The sequence below is a fragment of the Megalobrama amblycephala genome, linkage group LG4 (genome assembly GCF_018812025.1).
Source record: "Megalobrama amblycephala isolate DHTTF-2021 linkage group LG4, ASM1881202v1, whole genome shotgun sequence".
NCBI classification, from domain to species: domain Eukaryota; kingdom Metazoa; phylum Chordata; class Actinopteri; order Cypriniformes; family Xenocyprididae; genus Megalobrama; species Megalobrama amblycephala.
Window position 1 is genome coordinate 22,553,032 of NC_063047.1, and position 20,731 is coordinate 22,573,762.

A 20,731-nucleotide genomic window follows, 5' to 3' on the forward strand; every position below is an offset into this window, starting at 1 on the left:
TTTTGAATCTCTTACTATCATTTCTTGTTGTTTATATTATCATTACCATATACCTAATATCTAATATTGGGTAAAAATTTAATTGATGTTCAACAAATAAAAAACAAATATAATACTGAAGAACAAATTATAAAGCTTGGGTTGCTGAATATTAGATCCCTTCCTTCAAAAGCACTTATTGTAAATGACACAGACAATAATCTAGATGTGCTATGTTTGACACAAACCTGGCTAAAACCAGATGATTACATTACTTTAAATGAGTCTAGCCCTCAAGGTTACTATTATCGACACAAACCACGTCGGAAAGGCAAAGGGGGAGGTGTTGCTGTAATTTATAGTAATATCTTTAGTATAACTTAAAAGTCTTTAAATTTTAATTCCTTCAAAGTAATGGTGCTTTATGTAACATTATGTAATGTAAGTGACAAATCACATTTGAGATTCATGCTGGCTACTGTATACATGCCACCAGGGTACCATACAGACTTTATCAAAGAATTTGCTGATTTTCTATCGGAGTTAGTACTGGCTGCGGATAAAGTCCTAATTGTTTGTGATTTTAATATCCATATAGATAATGAAAAAGACGCATTGGGATTGGCATTACAGACATTCTAAACTCTATCGGAGTTAGACAACACATGTCAGGACCCACTCATTGTCGTAATCATACTTTAGATCTAATATTGTCACATGGAATCAATATTGATGCCGTTGAAACTCTGCAACAGAGTGATGACATCTCAGATCATTATCTAGTCTCTTGTATACTACACTTAGCCAAGGCTGCTAAACTGCCTCCCTGCCACAAATATGGTAGAACTATCACTTCTACCACTAAAGATTGCTTTATAAATAATCTTCCTGATCAGTTTCATCACCTTAGCATACCAGACATCTTAGAAGAACTCAATTTTGCTAAAGAAACTATTGACTTTCTCTTTTCCAGCACACTAGACTCAGTTGCTCCTTTGCGCTTAAAAAAGATAAAGGAAATTAGTCCAATACCGTGGTACAACGAGCACACTCGGGTCCTTAAGAGAGCAGCCAGAAAAATGGAGCGCAGCTAGAAGAAAACAAAACTGGAAGTTTTTTGCATTTTGTGGAGAGAGAGAGAATGATTAAAAACTGCTAGATCTGCTTATTTCTTAAATCTTTTACAAGAAAATAAACACAACCCTAAGTATTTATTTGATACAGTGGCTAAATTAACGAGAAATAAAGCTTTAACTTCTGATGTTTCCAAACAGCACAGCAGTAATGACTTTATGAACTTCTCTACTTGCAAGATTGACAATATTATAAAAAGAAAATCATAACCATGCAACAGTCTACAACAGTATTGTGTCAGATAGTGCATTGTAGTATCGCTGAGGAAAAATTCATTCATTCACTGCTATAGGAGAGGAAGAATAATCTAATCGTGTAAAATCATCGAAATCAACAACATGTATGTTAGACCCTATACCAACTAAGCTATTGAAAGAGATGCTTCCAGAGGTCATAGATCCTCTTCTTAATATCATTAATTCATCTTTATCACAAGGATACATACCAAAAACTTTTAAGCTGGCTATCATCAAACCTCTTATTAAAAAAGCACAACTAGAGAATTAGTCAATTACAGGCCGATCTCGAATCTACCTTTTCTGTCAAAAATACTAGAAAAGGCAGTATCCTCGCAACTATGCTCCTTCTTCGAAAGAAATGACAACTGTGAGGATTTCCAGTCAGGATTTAGACTGTACCATAGTACTGAGACTGCTCTCATTAGAGCTACAAATGATTTGCTGTTATCATCCAATCGTGGTATCACTCTATTAGTGTTACTAGATCTCAGTGCTGCTTTTGACACTATCGACCACAATATTCTTTTGAATAGACTCGAAAATGATGTTGGCATTAGTGGAACTGCATTGGCATGGTTCAAATCATACTTATCTGACTGGTATCAGTTTGTAGTAGTAAACAAAGAGATGTCATATCGATCACAAGTTCAATATGGAGTACTGCAAGGCTCAATACTAGGACCACTGCTTTTCACTCTGTACATGCTACCCTTGGAAGATATCATTGTGTGGCATTACTTTTCACTGTTATGCTGATGATATTCAGCATTCATATTTCTTCATGCCCTGATGAAACTTACCAATTCAAAAAATTAACAGAACGCATAGCTGATATAAAAAAATTGATGACTAGAAATTTCCATGATCTTTAACATAAATAAATAAGGAGACCTCCTCCTCTACCATTTTTCCTATCCTTCTGAAATATTTATACCCAGGCATTGCCAAAGCAGCACTAGGAGAAGTTTTTAGTTAACCATGTTACAGACAAACACAAGAAATCTAAATTTGAGTCCATAAGCAAATTTTCAAGTTATTCATGTTTTGAGAATACACTTCAGATATTTAAATGTCCTCCTAAAATACCCTTCAGTTTTGCCCCATGGTCCCAAATTACTTTAGAGTGGTTCACCGTTTGGAAGTATTGCACCTTATGATGCCTCTTGCCGGCCGATACATGGTGACAAGCCGAGGTAGGTCCTACGACACACTCCGACAGCACATCCGGACCACAGCCAGCCCCGGCCCAATGACCAGCAACCGTCCGGGAACTCTGCATCTTACGACGCTTCTCGCAGGCTGACACTCGGCGACAGGTCGAGGCAACTCCCCCAACACACTCCGACAGCACATCCACACCACAGTCAGCCCCGGCTCGATGACCGGCATATATTGCGGGAAACTCAGACAAACCAGGCCGCGACCAGGCCTGATCCGATCACAGATATCCACCGGGGACAGCAAAACACCTATATATATGCCTCAATCCTCTCAAGCTGATTGGATAGATAATGTGAATGTGCTCCTCCCAAACTTTCTTTATAAAACATAATTTGTCGCTTGAATTCTGCAATCTCTCAAGATGCAGACATGTAAGAGGCTGACAATTAGCTGAACAAATAATTGTTTAATTAGTGACACTTAGCATACATTTTAAAATCTTTATTTGAATATGGCAACATTTTTATTTTAAAACCTATATTTGAATATGGCAACGTGACACATGAATATGTGTCTAGAATAAATCACATGAATATTTCTAAGAATAAATCACTGACAGAGACCCTTCCCCATCAGCCAATCACTGTGTGCATAGTAGGGAACGACTTCAGTCAACATTTATGTGATGAAAGTCGAGTCAACATCGATTAGTTGCTGATGACGTCGTTAATGAATAAATAAGCCTGAGCCTTGAGCTGACAGTTGAGACTTGAACACGTTGCCTTGTGTACAGCTATGGCATATGACAGCGCTGCCCACCATGGCTATTGCTCCTACATTTTTACCAGTTCTTGTCTTTGGGTCATTATATTTTACACAGATTTCTACTTGTTCTAAATCAGATACAAATAAAGTAACACAGTAAAGATTACATTTATATGAATGCATTAGTGAGACTGCATGTGAGAATTAATTCTACCTGGCAGCGTCTCTCTACTAATAGTGAAGCTGTGGGTTTTAGTTACTAAGAAATATTTGTTAGAACTTTTCAGTTTTTAAGCCATTTTATTGAGAAATCACACAACAGTGTTGACAATACATTTCCCCACTACTGAATGAGTCTGTGCGCGCAATCTGTGCGTGATGTACAAATGAGTCTACGAGCTATACTGTATAGCTGTTTAAAATGTTCATTCTTGCGTTCAATTTTGAGTATCCAATTGGTATAATCACAATCTTGTGAAGCACTCTCAGAGTATGCATTTATTTTGGAAACAAAGCGTAAATGTGGACTTCAAAGATTTCTTATGCTGTTGCGCCCTCTATAGGACCAGCGACTAGTCAACGTCAAGCTTAAAGTGTCATGGCAGAGCATTAAAGTCGACTAGTCTGTTCAACCCCTAATGCATAGTTAGTAAGCGTGATGACATCATCCATAACAACAAGGTCAACCCCACCCTTTCTCTTAGATTAAGATTTCTCTCTGTTAGAAAAAGTTGGTCTCAGCAGCTTTGTGAATAGGTTTTAAGTGAAAACTCTTACCTAAGATTTGTTACTGCTATTTATGAGAACTCTTAGTGGTAAGATAAAACATTTTGTAAATACGGCCCCAGGTGTATTGGACCAGGTTTGGTGCTAAAGTCTGCAGGACTGGTCCTCGAGGGCCAGAGCTGAGAACCCCTACAATATATTCTGAACATGATAATTCAGAGATCCAGATTGACTGCTAGATCGATCACTTACAACAGTGGTGTCCAGTCATGCAGGACCAACGTCCTGCAGTGTGTAGCTCCAACTTGCTCACACACCTGCCTGTAGTTTCTGGTGATCCTGAAGACCTTCATCAACTGGTTCAGGTCTGCTTAATGGCTTGGAGGACAGGACTAGATGGCAATAAATACTGAAAAGTGAGAGGACAAACAACATTTAATAGTATAAAGCCAGTTTAAACCTTTTATTCATGAATATGCACAATACCATCTGACAATGTACATATGACATCACTGTACTGACAAATATTATGTGTCAAGTGGGTGAAGATAATCTAATTTATATATATATAAAAAAAAAAAAGACATCCAAAATATTAACAGATAACATAAGCAAAATGTTCATGAAAATACAGTTATATGGTGCAAAGAAAGTTTTTGTAAATGTCTGATAAATCTACAATGCAAAAACTGTGAATGTGTCAGTGAGTTAAATAGAATACTTACAGAGCAGAACCAATGATCTGACTACACACAAGGAATAGGGAGAAAAATAAAAATTAATAAGGCAAATATTGCTCTGTATGGATGAACATGCTGATGAAATGTACACATTCAAGATAAATTATTATTATATTAATATTTAATGTGATTATTATTTCATGGCCTAAATGTTTTACTTCCATTAAGTCTTTTCATAATTAATTAAATATTACAGATGATTTGATTTAATTTGATAGTTATCAATCATCTTTTCGGGTGAATATATAGGCCAGTCCTCTCTCTCTTTCACTCTCTCTCTCAGAGCATGCGCCAGCTTGTGCGTGAGACAACGAGTACAAAGTTATAATTGTAATATGTGTTATTTTTAGGTCATGACAACATGATAGTAATATGAACGTAGCTTTGTAAAAATACAATGCACATGTATATGTATATGTAAATGTATGATTCGCTGTTTGTCAGCACCCAGTGTTTATCAATGTCTATCAATTATATATTCATCATATAAGCCTACATTACATAACCTACATTCATCATATGTGACGAGATTTAAAGACCCTCTGTGGTGAAAATCAAGTTTTTAATGTTGTTTATATGCCTATGTAGTGTTTTTAATATGCTTTAAGACAAACCATGTGGAAATTCATAAGTCAGCACCATTGCTGAGTATTTTATGTTTGAAACTGCAGTAACCCAAAGACAGTCTAAAACCCACGGTTTGAAATCGCTGGCGTTTGTGACGTCACAGACTACCTTGTAACCAATCACAACAACGTGCCTGCAGGCTTTAGCATATCATTAACTATGACTGCTCTGAAGCAGGAAAGTCTCAAGAGAAGACAGGTTATCCCTGTAAATTTTCTGTTGATATGAAAAATTGTGTAGATTTATCAATATAGCAAGTCTATTACGATGTTATGATGAACTTTATGCCTTTTTCCCACTGACGATCTGAGTTGTTCAAAGCTTTTGTAAGGATACTGATTTTTAGAAGGCAGCTGACTGAGATGAAGAACAGGAACGGTGTGTGTAACATTAGCAACACATTATGAGCTGATGATAACGTAGTCAAGCAAAACGCTAATCATAATAATTCATATTAATTAATGACAGAACCGTCGCAAGGGCTTTACCAAGTGTGTGAGCGCATAGGGGCTCGCGCCAAAGTAAAGTGACAGCTGACTTGAAGTAAAGCCAATAAAGTTCATGTTTTTGTCCTTCGAAATATTTTAATACTATAAAAAATAGCTAAAACAATATTGCTCTGAGCGTGTGACCGTGATTCATGTGCATATGTCAGTCAGTGTGTCCTCGCACGTCAAATTCTGAGAGAGCTATTCAGTCCATTATAAATTCTGATTTTGTCCACCTCTGGAATGGATCAAACCATAGATATGAGCCTACCTGATAAGTTCAAGTAAATACGCTGGAAATCCGTGCTCATTCAAGGACGTACATTTATTTTATGTACGGAGAAGGCACGGGCGCCTGCAGGATTTCATCGGAATGTTTGAATTCCAAAAAGCAACGAAATTGTCATACATCCATTTGGCACATGTTCAAAGAGGAAAATGGCTGCTTGTTCTCTCGATACTGTCTGTTTTACTGAGATATCGCTTCAGGTGATTCAGTGAGAGCAGTCCAAACGAATGTGGATTCAAAGGCGTTTTACCAATTCATAATTGAATGCCTCGTTTCCACTGAGCGGTACGGTACGGTACGGTTCGGTACGGTACGCATTTTTTTCAGTTTCCATTGTCAAAAGTTGTGAATGGTACCCTAATTCCGAACCGTACCACTTTTTTGGGACCCTTTCGAAGGGGTACCAAGCACAATAGTACCGTACCAACAGGGTGGAGCTACACTCTGCAGAACGTTGATTGGTTGACAGAGAATCGTCATTTGCGCGTGCAAAGGGAATGATAAGAGGCGCGGGCGCCATTTTTAAAAGTTTACGGTTGCAACACAAATGTCGGTGCGTAGTGAAGCTTGGTCGACCCAGGAAGTGCAGACCTTCCTGGGTATCATCAGCGAGGAAAGGGTGCAAAGGGAACTCGATGGCATGGTGAGAAACGAAAAAGTGTTCCAGTATGTTTCTGAGAGGATGGCTGAAGAGGGGTTCCAGCGGACGCCGAGCAGCGCCGCATTAAATGCAAGAAGCTGCGGAGCGAATACCGTAAGGTGAAAGACCACAACAGCCGGAGTGGCGTAAACAGAAAGAACTGGAAATGGTTCGATATGTTGGACGCTATCTATGGACACAGACCCGCGAATTTGGGAAGAGGAGGCGGCATCGATACGGCCACCTCTCTGCTGGAGTCAATGATGGAGTCTGCCGGTAAGTTCTTATAGTTGTAAAATAAAGCATACAAAGATCATGGGAAAGCTCACATTCAGTGTACAAATTTAGAGCAAGCCTGTTGTTTGTTGGTTGTTTGCTAGCCAGTGAGGTAGCATCCAATTATTTGCAAGCTAAGAAGCTAGTTTATTAGCCAGTGGTGGACGAAGTACAAACCCAGTAATTTCCTTGTGTAAAAGTACAGATAACTTAATGAAATAGTACTCCTGCAAGTTTTTTAAACATTTACTTGAGAAAGATTACAAGTACTTAATTTTGTATGCATTTAAATACTAAAAGTACTGATCGATGAACGTCAATTTATAATTTATGCAATTTTATGTCCATCCTACTGCTCAAAATAGCTATTAATGATACAGTAATGATGATACTAAAGATACAGCTTAAAGGTGCTATAGAGGATGTTTTGTTTTATACATTTTTACAATATTACTTGTTTTTTATGTCTTTACTAACTGATGAAAGACTATTTATTAGGTGCACTGAAAGGAATAATATTAATATACATCATCTGTGCACGAGGTAGGGCCTTAAAAACATCAGCCAATCGTTTATGCGATCATCGCGTAATCTGTCTTATCAGAGGGCCAATCCGTGCACGTCTCTCACAAGGAACGTAATGGCAGTGATTGACATGTTGTATGTTCTGTGTTTATCTTGAACCTATTGTTGCAGTTTGTGTAATTAAGGTGACTTGTAACTTTTCAGCTGAGGATCCTATCAGTCAGGAGGAAACCACAGAGGGACTGTCCACCTTTGAGAACTCGCCTGCAACTTCGAGTTCACCTGCAACTTCGAGTTCGCTTGCAAGTACACCGACACCACCAGAATCGACGCCATCACCTGCGAGAGCACCCAGTTGTACACCCATCAGTAAGATATGAAAACCAGACTAAAAAGTCACACACTAACCTGTACATTTTTTTTTTTTTTTTGAGATCGATAGTAATACACTAATCTGGACATTGCATTGTACTGCTATAAATGTCTCCCCCCTACATATATCTTCATAACCTACCATGTTTTGCTCAAATCACAAGGATTAATATGCTTCACTAAACAGCCAACATTGCTGTCTGTTTTGCATTCCAGGCAAGAGAAAAAGGGGTCAGCAGGATGTTGCTGCAGCCCTGGTAGAGATGCAGGCCGCTGATGAGAGGCAGCAGGACTGGTTAGAGAGGATGGAGGATCGTCGTGACCGACGCTTTGAGTTGATGCTGGAGGAGGCCCGTGAGGCAAGGCGGCATGAGGCTGAAGTCACCCGGCAACACATGGAGCAGACTGAAAGCAGGTGTTGAGCAGCTGCCGTGATCCTGTGCCTCCATCCAGCCACTAGTTGTTGTTACACAGCTCATTGTTTTGTAGCACTTGTTTTACTTTTTTCAAATTAAATAATTTTTCCATTACCACATGTCATGTGTTCTATGGCTATCTCACAGGCTTCTTCCCATACCCATTCTACAAATTGATGTCATTCGCTAAACATTACTGACGTCAGGTGTTAGTTCACTTTCAAATGAAAATTTCCTCACCCCCATGTCATCCAAGATGTTCATGTCTTTCTTTCTTCAGTCAAAAAGAAATGAAGGTTTTTGATGAAAACATTCCAGGATTATTCTCCTATCAAAAACCTTAATTTCTTTTTGACTGAAGAAAGAAAGACATGAACATCTTGGATGACATGGGGGTGAGGAAATCATCAGGAAATTTTCATTTGAAAGTGAACTAATCCTTTAACGATGCCAGAGTGTATGGACCGTTTGTTTGCTGTCTTGATAATCACCATTTGGGAGATTATGCTTTACCTTGAATATACAATATTTTCTTGCAATAGTTGTTAATGTTACTTTACATTTACAATAGCTGATCTTCAAAGATTTTACTCCATACTCAAGTATGATTTTTAAAGTAACGTAGTGCAAGCAAAATCTGAATTAGACGGGTAAAAGTAAAAGTGATTTATTTGTGTCCATTACAAAATCAAAACATAACAAAACATAACCTAGCATTTGAACAAAACATAACCTAGCATTTACACTGTGCCTTTGCTACCAAAAAAAAAAAAAAATTAACTGTTCAAATACCGCATCAGACCCTCTCGTACATCTCTGCCCTCCTCTTCTGTATCCTGTGCCAGTGCCACCACAGGCTCGGCTGCTACAGGTGTATCCCATTCATGTTGGTAATCCTCTCCATGACTTTCACAAAGATTGTGCAGAGCACAACGGGTCAACACCATGGATTTCACCAGTTCAATATCACTGTCATTCCTCTTCATAAGGCACAGCCACCTGCCCTTAAGCCTCCCAAAAGCATTTTCTACCACCACCCGAGCCCTGCACACTTTCTTGTTGTAGGTCAATTGTTCTGCTGTCAGTCGGCCATTGTCAGGAAATGGTTTTAGGAGCCAATTCTGCAAAGGATAGGCAGAGTCTCCCAGCACATAATAGCCAGCATTCACGCCACTGATGTTCCTGGTGCAAGCTGGCTAAAGGCATCCACGCTCCACTAACTCCCACAATGTGGACAGTCTCAGGATACGAGCATCATGCACACTCCCAGCCATTCCTGCATATACACTCCAAAACAATCCTTTTCCATCTACAACTCCTTGCAGGATGGTGGAATGCCAGCCTTTTCTGTTGAAGTAATCGCAGTGGTACTCCTTTGGGGCAATAATGGGTATGTGACACCCATCAATGGCACCAACACACAGCGGAAGTCCCCATCGATTCTCAAAGTAGGCTGCCATTTCTTTAAGCTTCTGCTGGTCAGGGAAACAAATCTGTTCTGGAACTAACAAAGTGCAGGCGGCCTCACAGAATTCCTGCACACACGACACACTGTTGTTTTGCTGACACCAAAAAGATGGCCAATACTTCTGTAGTCGCTGTTGGTTGCCAGCTTCCATAGTGTGATGGCAACTCTTTTCTTCAGGGGAATGCACACTCTGAAGTTTGTATCCTGTTTTTCCATTGTTGGACACAACTTGGTACAAAGGCACAGAAATGTTTCTTCAGACATCCTGAAGTTGTGCACCCACTGTGTGGGTGTGAATCCTGGAACAATCACATCCCACCATTCATCTGATCGGTTGAAAGTCCAAATGGTTGGTCTGCAGCGCCGATTTCGCAACAGATTGATCATCTGAAAACACATAGCAAACATAATGTCATACACACTGTAGCAGTGAAGGAGGGTGTGTTCAGGTCATTTAAAAAAATGCAACTACCAGGTGGCTGAAACACTACCCCATAAAGTCTACGGGAAATTACAACATTGAAAGTGTTACCTTGGACAAAATAGAAGATATAATTTCATAAAATATCCAATATACTCCACAAGACAGGCCAATTTGGTGTTATTGAAGCACAAAGAAACAATAAGTTAACTAGTCTACAGATAGAATTTAGCAATTACAGGCAGTTATATATTTTAGCAATTACAGACAGTAACGTTACATACAATGTCAAAACCCACAACTAGAATTGCTTGAAATAATATAGGTAGAATGCAGACTTCATGTGAGGGATTTATGATGTCAAGACAGTGCAAAGTGCTTTTTAAGTAGACTGTAGGGTTCCTTAATTCATAAAAAGATACATTAGCACATGTTACATGAATAACATTGTAAGACAGGACATAACTAAGTTAGCATAGCTTACCCTCCTGTGCCGTCGTTTTTGTCTGGCCTTTTCTTGACTTGCGAGGTTGTCCGTCTCATCACAGCTCCTTAACATTTCCCAGATTTTCCTGTATTTTTTGGCTGTGTTTTTCCTTGCAGCCTGCAGCCTTTGCTCAAACAAACCTTGTCTCCTTCTTGTGACAAACAGCCACATGCCAAGAAGCAAGAACAAAATCTGCACTATTTCCTCCATTGTTGTTTGCAATGTAGCTTTCTTCTTCGCGCGAGAATTTTGTCGATTGCTACGTTCCGGCATACACCACGCCTATCAAGTGACGTCGAATGTTACGTTCCGGCTACACCACGCCTATCAAGTAAGGGTACTATTGGAGGTGGAAATGCAAGCCTGATCAGGGTGTACCGTTCCGAACTGTACCGAACCGAACCGTACCGCTCAGTGGAAACAAGGCATAAAACAATTTAAGCATTAGAAATTAAACTGAATATACAAAGCGAAGCAAGCTTTTTTTCTTAAATATCCACAACACAAACAACAAATTGCTCATCACTATAGCAACAGTAGACTCTCCGAGCTGGCGCGAATGAGTAGAGGCGAGGCTAATTTGCATATTCATTGATCCGTGTATATTAAATGAGGCAAGGATGTAGAGTTACATTCAAGCTATTTTAAGGCATGAAGAAATTTTTTTCACTTGAATTTTTTTTTAAAATATGTCATTTTGGTGATCAAAGATGGGTTTTAAGGGATAAAAAAAAATAACTACAGGGGGACTTTAATAAGAGTGTGCAGCTTAGGTAATGTATTTATGCTACATAAATCCTCGTTTACGTCGCTATTTAAAACTTTAAAACAAAGACATGACTGACTCAGCCCGGCCATCATGCCTAGCTCGGTCGTAAGTTAGTCAACACATAAAATAGCAAAGGAAAAACAATAATAAATCAAACTAACACCAAAATGGATTTAACAGTTTTAAAGAATATATTACCTCAGATTACCAGAACATGAATTGTCTGAGCAGCTAGTTGACCGTTATAAATGTTCATCATTTAAACGCAGCAGAGTAAGTTAAATAAATTAACATTACTCATCAGATAAACCACTAAAGTGGGTGTAATTTAATTCCAATTAATTAATTAATTAATTAATTAATTAATTAATTAATTACCACTTTGACCTGTTAGATTAATTTTAATAGAAAACTCAGAAATTACTATAGAAATTTAAAAAGCTTACCTGTTTGCGGTACCAGTCGTTCCCGAAATAAAGTTCATTAGCGATGCAGTTCCATTGGTTAGAATTAATCACGTGATGATGCCATGTAGTATATTACTAATAATATATATATTGCTCCATTGCCATTTCAGAAAAATAATAAAAATAATGTGTGTATGTGTATATGTGTTACATTCACCGTCTCGTCCTGGTTGTCATTGACTGTCACGTGATCCTTTGTTTTCTGTTCCCGCCACTCATCATTCACCATGGCCACTGATTACACCCACAGCTATTCTATTTGTCATTAGTATTGTGTATTTAAGTTCCTACCTGTCTTCAGTCTAGCGTCCGGTATTGTTGTATGTTACGTGTGTTCTATGTTTCCTGACTATTCTGTGAGGTTAAACTACATTATCGTCTTTGAACCTGCCTTGGAGAACTATTGTAACAATATGTGTATATGTGTGTATATTATATATATATATATATATATATATATATATATATATATATATATATATATATATATATATATATATATATATATATATATATATATATATATATATATATATAAATATGAGCAATATCACACTCGTAGCCATGCGATATGGCTGTATATCAGCACGGCTGTGATTTGTCCGTAGGTAATCACAGCGCACTGATATACAGCCATATCGCACGGCTACGAGTGTGATATTGCGTTTATACAACAGTTCGACGGCACGAGTGTGTAAACAAATAAAAACAACAACGGAGTGTCTTTAAAACCCTCTTTTGTGCAGCACTACTTCCTTCCACTACAGATTCAAATCTCAAGTTGACAGTTGGACCAAGCCTCCGTTACCAATTCTAAAACATCACTTTAGAACTAGTAACGAAGGAAAGTTGAGTCCCTCATTGAAACTCATTGAATTTTGTACAGTATTAGAGAGAGAGAGAGAGAGAGAGAGAGAGAGTAGGCCATTACCTGTGTCTGATATACTGCATTACATTCATTCTTCAAGTCGATGTCCATAATATTATATACATTATAAAAGTCTGTTTGAATGTCCGCTGAGGAAAGCGATCTTGTATTTGTCCTTTTTACAGCTATGGGAATTTTCCATAACATCCATAACACCACAGGGCTAAAACAACTTCCTTTGCAAAAGTTCCTTTCAATTACAAAATCTCTTGTGACTGACTGACTCATTCACCTGTAAAGTGTTGCCGCCATCTAATGGCGTATTAATGTAACTTTCACTCAATCCATATTACGCACTAATGGACATATTTATATAAAATACTATTTACTGAACAAATAAACACAATTGTACAGTTCAGTCAAACGTAAAGCACTAGTGTGCCCGTGACGGTTGTCAAGTGTGCCGTGGATAATTACAAAATGACACTCCTCCTAAGGGTCGCAAAGGCTGTCAGTGACAGCATTCCCTACGGCCACCACCCAAGCTATAAGCCTCAAAGAGGCCTCCAGAAGCATCTAGAGGCCTACCAAGGCCGCTCAAAGGCTTGGAACCAACAACTTCAAACAGAAGGGGTCCCTTTAAGGCAGTGGTCACCAACCTTTTTAAGCCCAAGGTCCCTGACCTCGACCTTTTTGAAAGACAAGATCTAGCCTACTTGATAGAAAAAGACAGCCCAGATTGTATTTAGCATTTTTTTCGTGGTCAGTGTAGATTCTGATTTATTTATTTATTTTTACAAGCAAATTGGCCGATTCTGATACTGGTTGCAGATATTTATTATTAATATTATTATAATAAACAAAAATACATTGCCATTTCAAATTAAGCCGCGCACACACTTAACGATTGTAAGGCCGATTATGAATGTAAATTGATACTTATGACTGATCATGCTCAAATGCGTCCAGTCAGAGCCAGTTGCGTTCAGTCTGTGATTACAGTCGGTGTTCAAATTCCATGTGTAAGTATATAAATCTGCTTCAGTCGCAGGAAACAATCGCTGTATGCTGTATGTACAGTCTTAGAATGTTTTAGCTAGTCATTAAATGTGTGCCCGGCTTTAGAGGGAACCACTGCTTTTTAATCACAATCCAAACAAAGATGCTACGCACGTTACATGAGCAGTTGTTTTTTATTTGAATTAGATTTAATTTCAAGATTTAAAGCAAAAACAGAACGGTCTGACTTTATCTTTGTGAAATTATAAAAGCTACACACACAAAAAAAAGCATGAAACAAAAACAGCAGGCTGAATGAGACACAGATTCACTCTCTGACAGCAGGTGGCGCTTATGGAGCAGCAGTGATACAGCGTTTCCTTGGTTACCGCTGTAATCAAAGCTGAAATGCACTAATAATTAGCTACTTTATTCGGAGGTAAGTGGAAAATAAAATGGCATTGCCATCGAAATCTTCCTGAAGACTGATCTCCTTTTGAATTCATAATCCCTCATCCCCAATTCAATATTTATATTTTCTTCCTATATTTCGAGCATCGTGAACAGTGAGCTGCTCTGCCTGCTACAGAATTTTCTCCTCTTCGCGTCCATCTTCAGCATCTCTGATCTACAGAGCGCTTTTTAATAAGCACTCTGGAGGCTGAAACTAAATAGGGTCCCTAAAGAGAGACGTACCTCCAGCCCCAACAGGAGCTGATCGATCAAGGGAGTTTACCCTTTAAACCTCAATGACCAACGCAGGGGCGAGGTCCTCAGCCTTCAATACTGACCTCCCAGTGAGGTCTCACGAGAGACCTTCAACCTTCCGATCAGACCTCGCGAGTGCAGTTCTCTAAAGAACGACCCTCAATGCAAGGGGAGTACCCATTGGACTCAACAGAGACGAGTATTGACCAAACTCAATGCAAGAACCATGGAGGTTCCTAAAGAGCCTACACTCTGATATATCTCTAGGGAGTCAGAATACTATCTTAGTTGGGAGCTAAGGACCTACTCGACCCAGAGGATCTCCTTCAAGGTGGCCTGCTTTTATTGACAAATCTAAGAGGTAAGCACTCTGTAAAGTCTCCTCCAGCACATCCCAAAGACTTTCAATGAATTTAATGAATTTTCATAATTAAAAAAAGGACTCAGAGGTTCCAATTCATGTGTGAAAACGATTCTTTATGCACCCTCCCAACCATTCTTTCACAATTTAAGCCTGATGAATCTTGGCTTTGTCACCTTTGAATAGGGCCATGATGTATCTTCTTACATAGTTGTTTAAGAAATGAAAAGCTACACACTCCATCAGTTAGGGTTAAAAGAACTGTTGCCAAACATATACCATGCTAGAAACATAATCACTGCAATAATGATCTAGTCAGACTCTTAAGCATATGCCTATTTAAATCCAAACAGCGTCCTTTTTTTTGGCCGGGCAGTGTATATCGTTATTGTGAAATAAAATTTCTCATATCATGAAATAAGAATTGTGTCATATCACCCACCCCTAACTGAGGCACTACAGAAATTCATCACCACACATTAAAGAGCGCCAAAACGGTATTATTGTTTGAATTTCATAATAAAAAAGGACAGAATTTGAAAGCTGAGACTTAATATCAAAAATAACAAAGCTTAAAGCTTACTCTGATTATTAGATGGGAGGTTTTGTTCATTCATCAACTGAAAACAACAGACTAAAAGATCCATTCTTGAGATTCTTGAGATTTCTAACTCAGCCTGTATGATACATTTATTTTTTATAAATTCTTAATTTTATATTTTAGAAAAATGAACAGGGGCAATAGTCTGGAAACAAATATTTTTCCATACTTTTCCAGACCTAGGAATTACTCAAAACAAATTCCTTACTTTCCTTTCTTTTCCAAACTGTGTAGGAACCCTACAAGTGTATGTGTGTATTGCCATATGTGTGGATCTCTTGTATGCATTGGTGGATTACTGTGCACACACTTGAGTCCATTGCATTTGTGCATGGAGTGAAAACAGTATCAACACCTCCCACAAAGCCTTAACCATCTAATTTTTTCCATCTCAAACAGCAAGACAACAGCACCTTATGTCCGTTAAGCTCCACTTTAGGGTTGTTTTCAATCTCCCACAAGCCTTCATTGAAACCCTTCCTTTTGTTTGGTTTGCCATATTTGTCTTTGTTAGTCAAATAGGGGAAGATGTCTTTGGGACCCAAGAATGCTCTGAAAGATTAAACAGAAAGAACATAATACATAACTATTACATCTAATTATCCATAACTTAACTGCAGGATCTGGGGCTCAATGTATAAAACTTTTAAAAAAAGTGTGCCAATGCACAAAAGCTAGATTTTGTGTACACACAAAATTTTTGAGATCTATAAAACCATGCGTACACCAGAACCAAAATTCCCTTTATAAAACCCAGTCAGCGGAAGCGCATACATGCCTTTACACCCCATCTCCTCCCCAAAATAACCAAATATTGAGCTTACAACACCTAGTTTTACTATGCATATCCTCCTCTTCATATTTTCATATGCAAACTCCCATCCACATGATACCATTTAACAGTACAAGACATTAGGAAATTGAGATACCTACAATAAAAAATATCAAAATATCTGTAAAAGCAAAATTGTATAAAATACTTTTCAGAGAACATTTTCAGAGAAAACTGGCCAAATAGTATTTTATTTAATTTTATTTTTTGCAGTGTAAATACAATTGTCTGAATCAGTGTATCACTGACAAAACATCTTAAACAAACAAACAAAAAAACAAAAACATCTTAAACAAACAAACAAACAAACAAACAAACAAACAAACAAACACACGCAAATCATAGTTTCCATCAAATTCTATCCTTCAAATTCCTCAAATATATTTTTCATAATGTTGGGAAGATCACTCCATGAGTGCTTAACATTAATGAGAGTGGAATATTTAATCTAAATGTGTATATAAAATGAAAAACGGATATTAAAATCATGTTTAATTCAGTTAAGTGTGCAGATGGTGCGCACATATTTACACTAAGTTTATTTTTTATAAACCCTGATGTGTGTAGAAAATTGCATATGCACATTTTAATGCATTTTTTGTGTATACGCAATGTTTATACATCAGGCCCCAGGTCTTGAACTAACATGCCATTTCGATTTTGACCATTTGAAGCTCCACAACAATTCATCACTTAAAGTTTGACAAATTTCTACTTACGTTTCATGAGTGCCAAAAAAGAAGATAGGAAACTTTATATTTGACGGCTTGACGGCTCCATCTGGAATCTCATCAATCTGAAATTGCACAGTGGCATATGTAAAACATGAAACGGCAGCATACGTAAACATTTAGAAGCAAAGTACTAAACATTAATCAGACAGTGACATTTGAGTAGCCTATAAAAAACAAATATAGGGGTGTAACGATACATCGTTATATCGAGATTTCGCAATATAAAAATGCAAAGATATTGTTGATGTAAATGATACGACTTACAATATAGAGTTAGTTTTCCAAGACTCAGCTTATAGTATTTATAAAGTATAATTCACCCAAAAATGTAAATTCTGTCATGTACTAACCCTCATGTGGTTTTAAACCTAAGACCTCATTCATCTTCCAAACATAAATGAAGATTTTTTTTTTTTTTATGAAATCTGAGAGATTTCTGTCCCTCCATTTAAAGTCAATTTCACTAAAACTAAAAAGATTTAAATAAATAAATAAATAAATAAATAATAATAAGAGGTCATAAAGGCATCTTAAAAAAAAAAATAAGTCGAGCTGGCTAATCCAAATCCAAGTCTTCTGTGGAGACACGATGGCTTATATGATGAACAGATTTACAATGCACATACTGTAGTAAACACGAAAGTTCAAATGTGCATGTGTGCATGACGCACGTAAACGACACGAGGGTGAGTAAATGAAGAGAGAATTTAAATTTCTGGATGAACTAATAAAGTTTGTGAAGAGTCATTTTGACACACTTTGCAACTGGAAAATCATTGATCATCTGAAGCACATACATACTGGAGCGGCTCTCTTCAAAGTGAAAGCGCAAACATCATTTAAAGCGGCACTGCTCGAAGTGAAAGCATATTTTAACTTACCATATCGTGTTTTTAGTTTTGGTAGTATGATGATTCAAAAGTTTTAGATAGTTTATTCTTATGTAAGTGCATTAATCTGGCTTGTCTGTGTAAGAGAATCAGCAAATGCCTGCGTTTAAGGCGCGAGTGTACTGCTTTAGAAAAAATGAATGTTTACAGAGTTTCAAGTAACAGTAGGCTACTACATTAAACTACTATATTTAATGTTGAATATAATATATAATAATGCAATGGGGCAATATCTGTGGGTCCTGATAATGCCAAATGTCTGATTTTACCAGTAAAAAAGGGCTTACATTATTTATAACCTATGTATAGGCTAGCATAATTCTGTATTTTCAAGTTCAGAATAATGAATACTTTTATTCTGGAGTCACCATTGTTTTACTGCTTTAAGAAGTTAAAAGGGTTTCTCTTAGGTTTCAGCTATCCTAATTCTAGTTTCATGTTAAAATTCTAGTTTCATGTTTTATTGTTTAGTGATACCTATAGTCAATTGTTAATTTACATGCAAAAGTTTAAATTAAATCTTGAAATATTGTAAATTCTTTATTAAAGGGGTCATGAACTGCATTGTTTTATTGTTTTATAATGTTTCCTGGGGTGCACTTATAATGTTAGTATGCTTTTTTACATCAAAAATGGTCATAATATACACATAAAAGGCATTTTTCCTACTCTTATTTGAATGCTCTGTTTGTTTTAAGAGGCATGTCTGCTGTGAGACTTCAGTGTAAACACCCACTGCTGTGATTGGCTAAAATCTTTCCATTTGAAATAGCCAAGTATTATGCTCTCTTTTAGCATGTTTTTACTATTACAGCTTTCAAGGTTAACTAACCGTGAAAAGTGCTGCATTACATTTAGATCTATGGCATTATACACTGCTCAAAAAAATTAAAAGAACACTTTTTATATCAGAGAATAGCATCAAGTCAGTTAAACTCATGGGATATTGATCTGGTCAGTTAAGTAGCAGAGGGGGTTGTTAACCACTTTCAGCTGCTTTGGTGTTAATGAAATTAACATGTGCACTAGATGGGCAACAATGAGACAACTCCCAAAACAGGAATGGTTTTACAGGTGGAGGCCACTGACATTTTTTCCCCTACTCATCTTTTTCACTACTTTGCATTTGGCTAGGGTCAGTGTCACTACTGGTAGCATGAGGCGATACCTGGACCCTACAGAGGTTGCATAGCTAGTCCAACTCCTCCAGGATGGCACATCAATACGTGCTATTGCCAGAAGGTTTGCTGCATGGAAGAGATTCCAGGAGACAGGCAGTTACTCTATGAGAGCTGGGCAGGGCCGTAGAAGGTCCTTAACCCATCAGCAGGACCGGTATCTGCTCCTTTGTGCAATGAGGAACAGGATGAGCACTGCCAGAGCCCTACAAAATGACCTCCAGCAGGCCACTGGTGTGAATGTCTCTGACCAAACAATCAGAAACAGACTTCATGAGGGTGGCCTGAGGGCCCAACATATCGATACATATCGATACATAGGCGATACATATCGAATCGTGAGTTTAGTGTATCGTTACACCCCTAATTAATAATAATAATAATAATAATAATAATAATAATAATAATAATAATAATAATAATAATAATGAAGACAGAAATTATGGTCATTTAGTTGTGTTTGCTCACCCTTGCAGGCCAGTGGGGATAACCCTTCATCTTTGCAAAAATCAAATCGCCAGGCTTGAAATCCCGAGCCATGCCAAGACAGATGGATCACCTACTTTGGGACATATAAAAATATTTCCATTATTTGTACCTCAAGACAGCACTCATCCATTTATTTTCATCACATTAACCTCATCACAACACAGTGACATAGATAGTTATTACATAATGATTACTCAATGAATATTCTCTGTTAAGTCATTATCTGATGACGTGATCTCACTCTGTGAAACTGTTTATTGCACTAGCCCAGTGGTTCCCAAACTGGGGTACGTGAGGTGACAAAAGGGGGTACGTGAACAAAATGCTGAGTAGTTCATTTAATTCTAACTTAAAATAATATTAAAATCGAGCATGTATTTCTAACTGCCAAAATGTCGTATATCCAGATAGATAGATTGCGTGCAGTCTGCTGCCTTAAATCGCGCTAAATTACTGTCGTTCTTGAAAATGCACCTTTGTAAAAGTGGGGATTTAGCACTTACTCGCATGAAGAACACATATAGACACAGATAGTAGATTCATTTCGATTTAAGACTCAAACTGTCTCCGATATACAAACATACCTTGTGTGAGTTCTTGTATTTAATGATGATAACGAGCAAGAATGCAATTGTTCCCAAATATCCACATGACTGCAAACGTGACATTATACAACAGGTCAAAAAACAAAACGTACATTTTAAACACAGTACTGTCAGTATTTAGTTTATTTTGCAATGGAATAATAGTTTTAACGAAAACCACAGCAGAACTACAAGACACGTCTGTGTTTTACGAACAATTCTGTGGCTTTGAACGAATCGTGAGAGTCAATGATTCAATGATTCATTCACAGACACTTGTTTCGTTACTGAATCGTGTAGTGTAATGTAGTGTTACTGGATCTTAGTGCTGCATTTGACACTATTGATCACAATATTCTTCTAAATAGACTCGAAAACTATGTTGGCATTAGTAGAATTGCATTGGCATGTTTTAAATCATACTTATCTGACCGTTATCAGTTTGTAGTAGTAAACGATGAGATGTCATATCAATCACAAGTTAAATATGGAGTACCG

General features: G+C 37.6%; 1 protein-coding gene across 7 annotated transcripts in view; it reads right to left on the minus strand.

The window, feature by feature from the left end:
* psip1a (PC4 and SFRS1 interacting protein 1a) overlaps nucleotides 1-20,731 on the minus strand; it is a 150,930-nt gene that overhangs the window by 62,107 nt on the left and 68,092 nt on the right. For 4 of the 7 annotated variants that reach the window (XM_048188367.1, XM_048188360.1, XM_048188365.1 and 1 more), the window contains 3 exons: nucleotides 19,629-19,722; nucleotides 17,078-17,154; nucleotides 15,940-16,078 (listed from right to left, as the gene is read on the minus strand). In XM_048188367.1, coding sequence (XP_048044324.1) covers nucleotides 15,940-16,078; nucleotides 17,078-17,154; nucleotides 19,629-19,700 — 288 coding nt within the window. In that variant the 5' untranslated portion in view covers nucleotides 19,701-19,722. Of the gene's footprint in view, nucleotides 1-15,939; nucleotides 16,079-17,077; nucleotides 17,155-19,628; nucleotides 19,724-20,731 lie in introns of all 7 variants that reach the window. The other 3 variants (XM_048188364.1, XM_048188363.1, XM_048188362.1) reach the window with 3 other exon arrangements.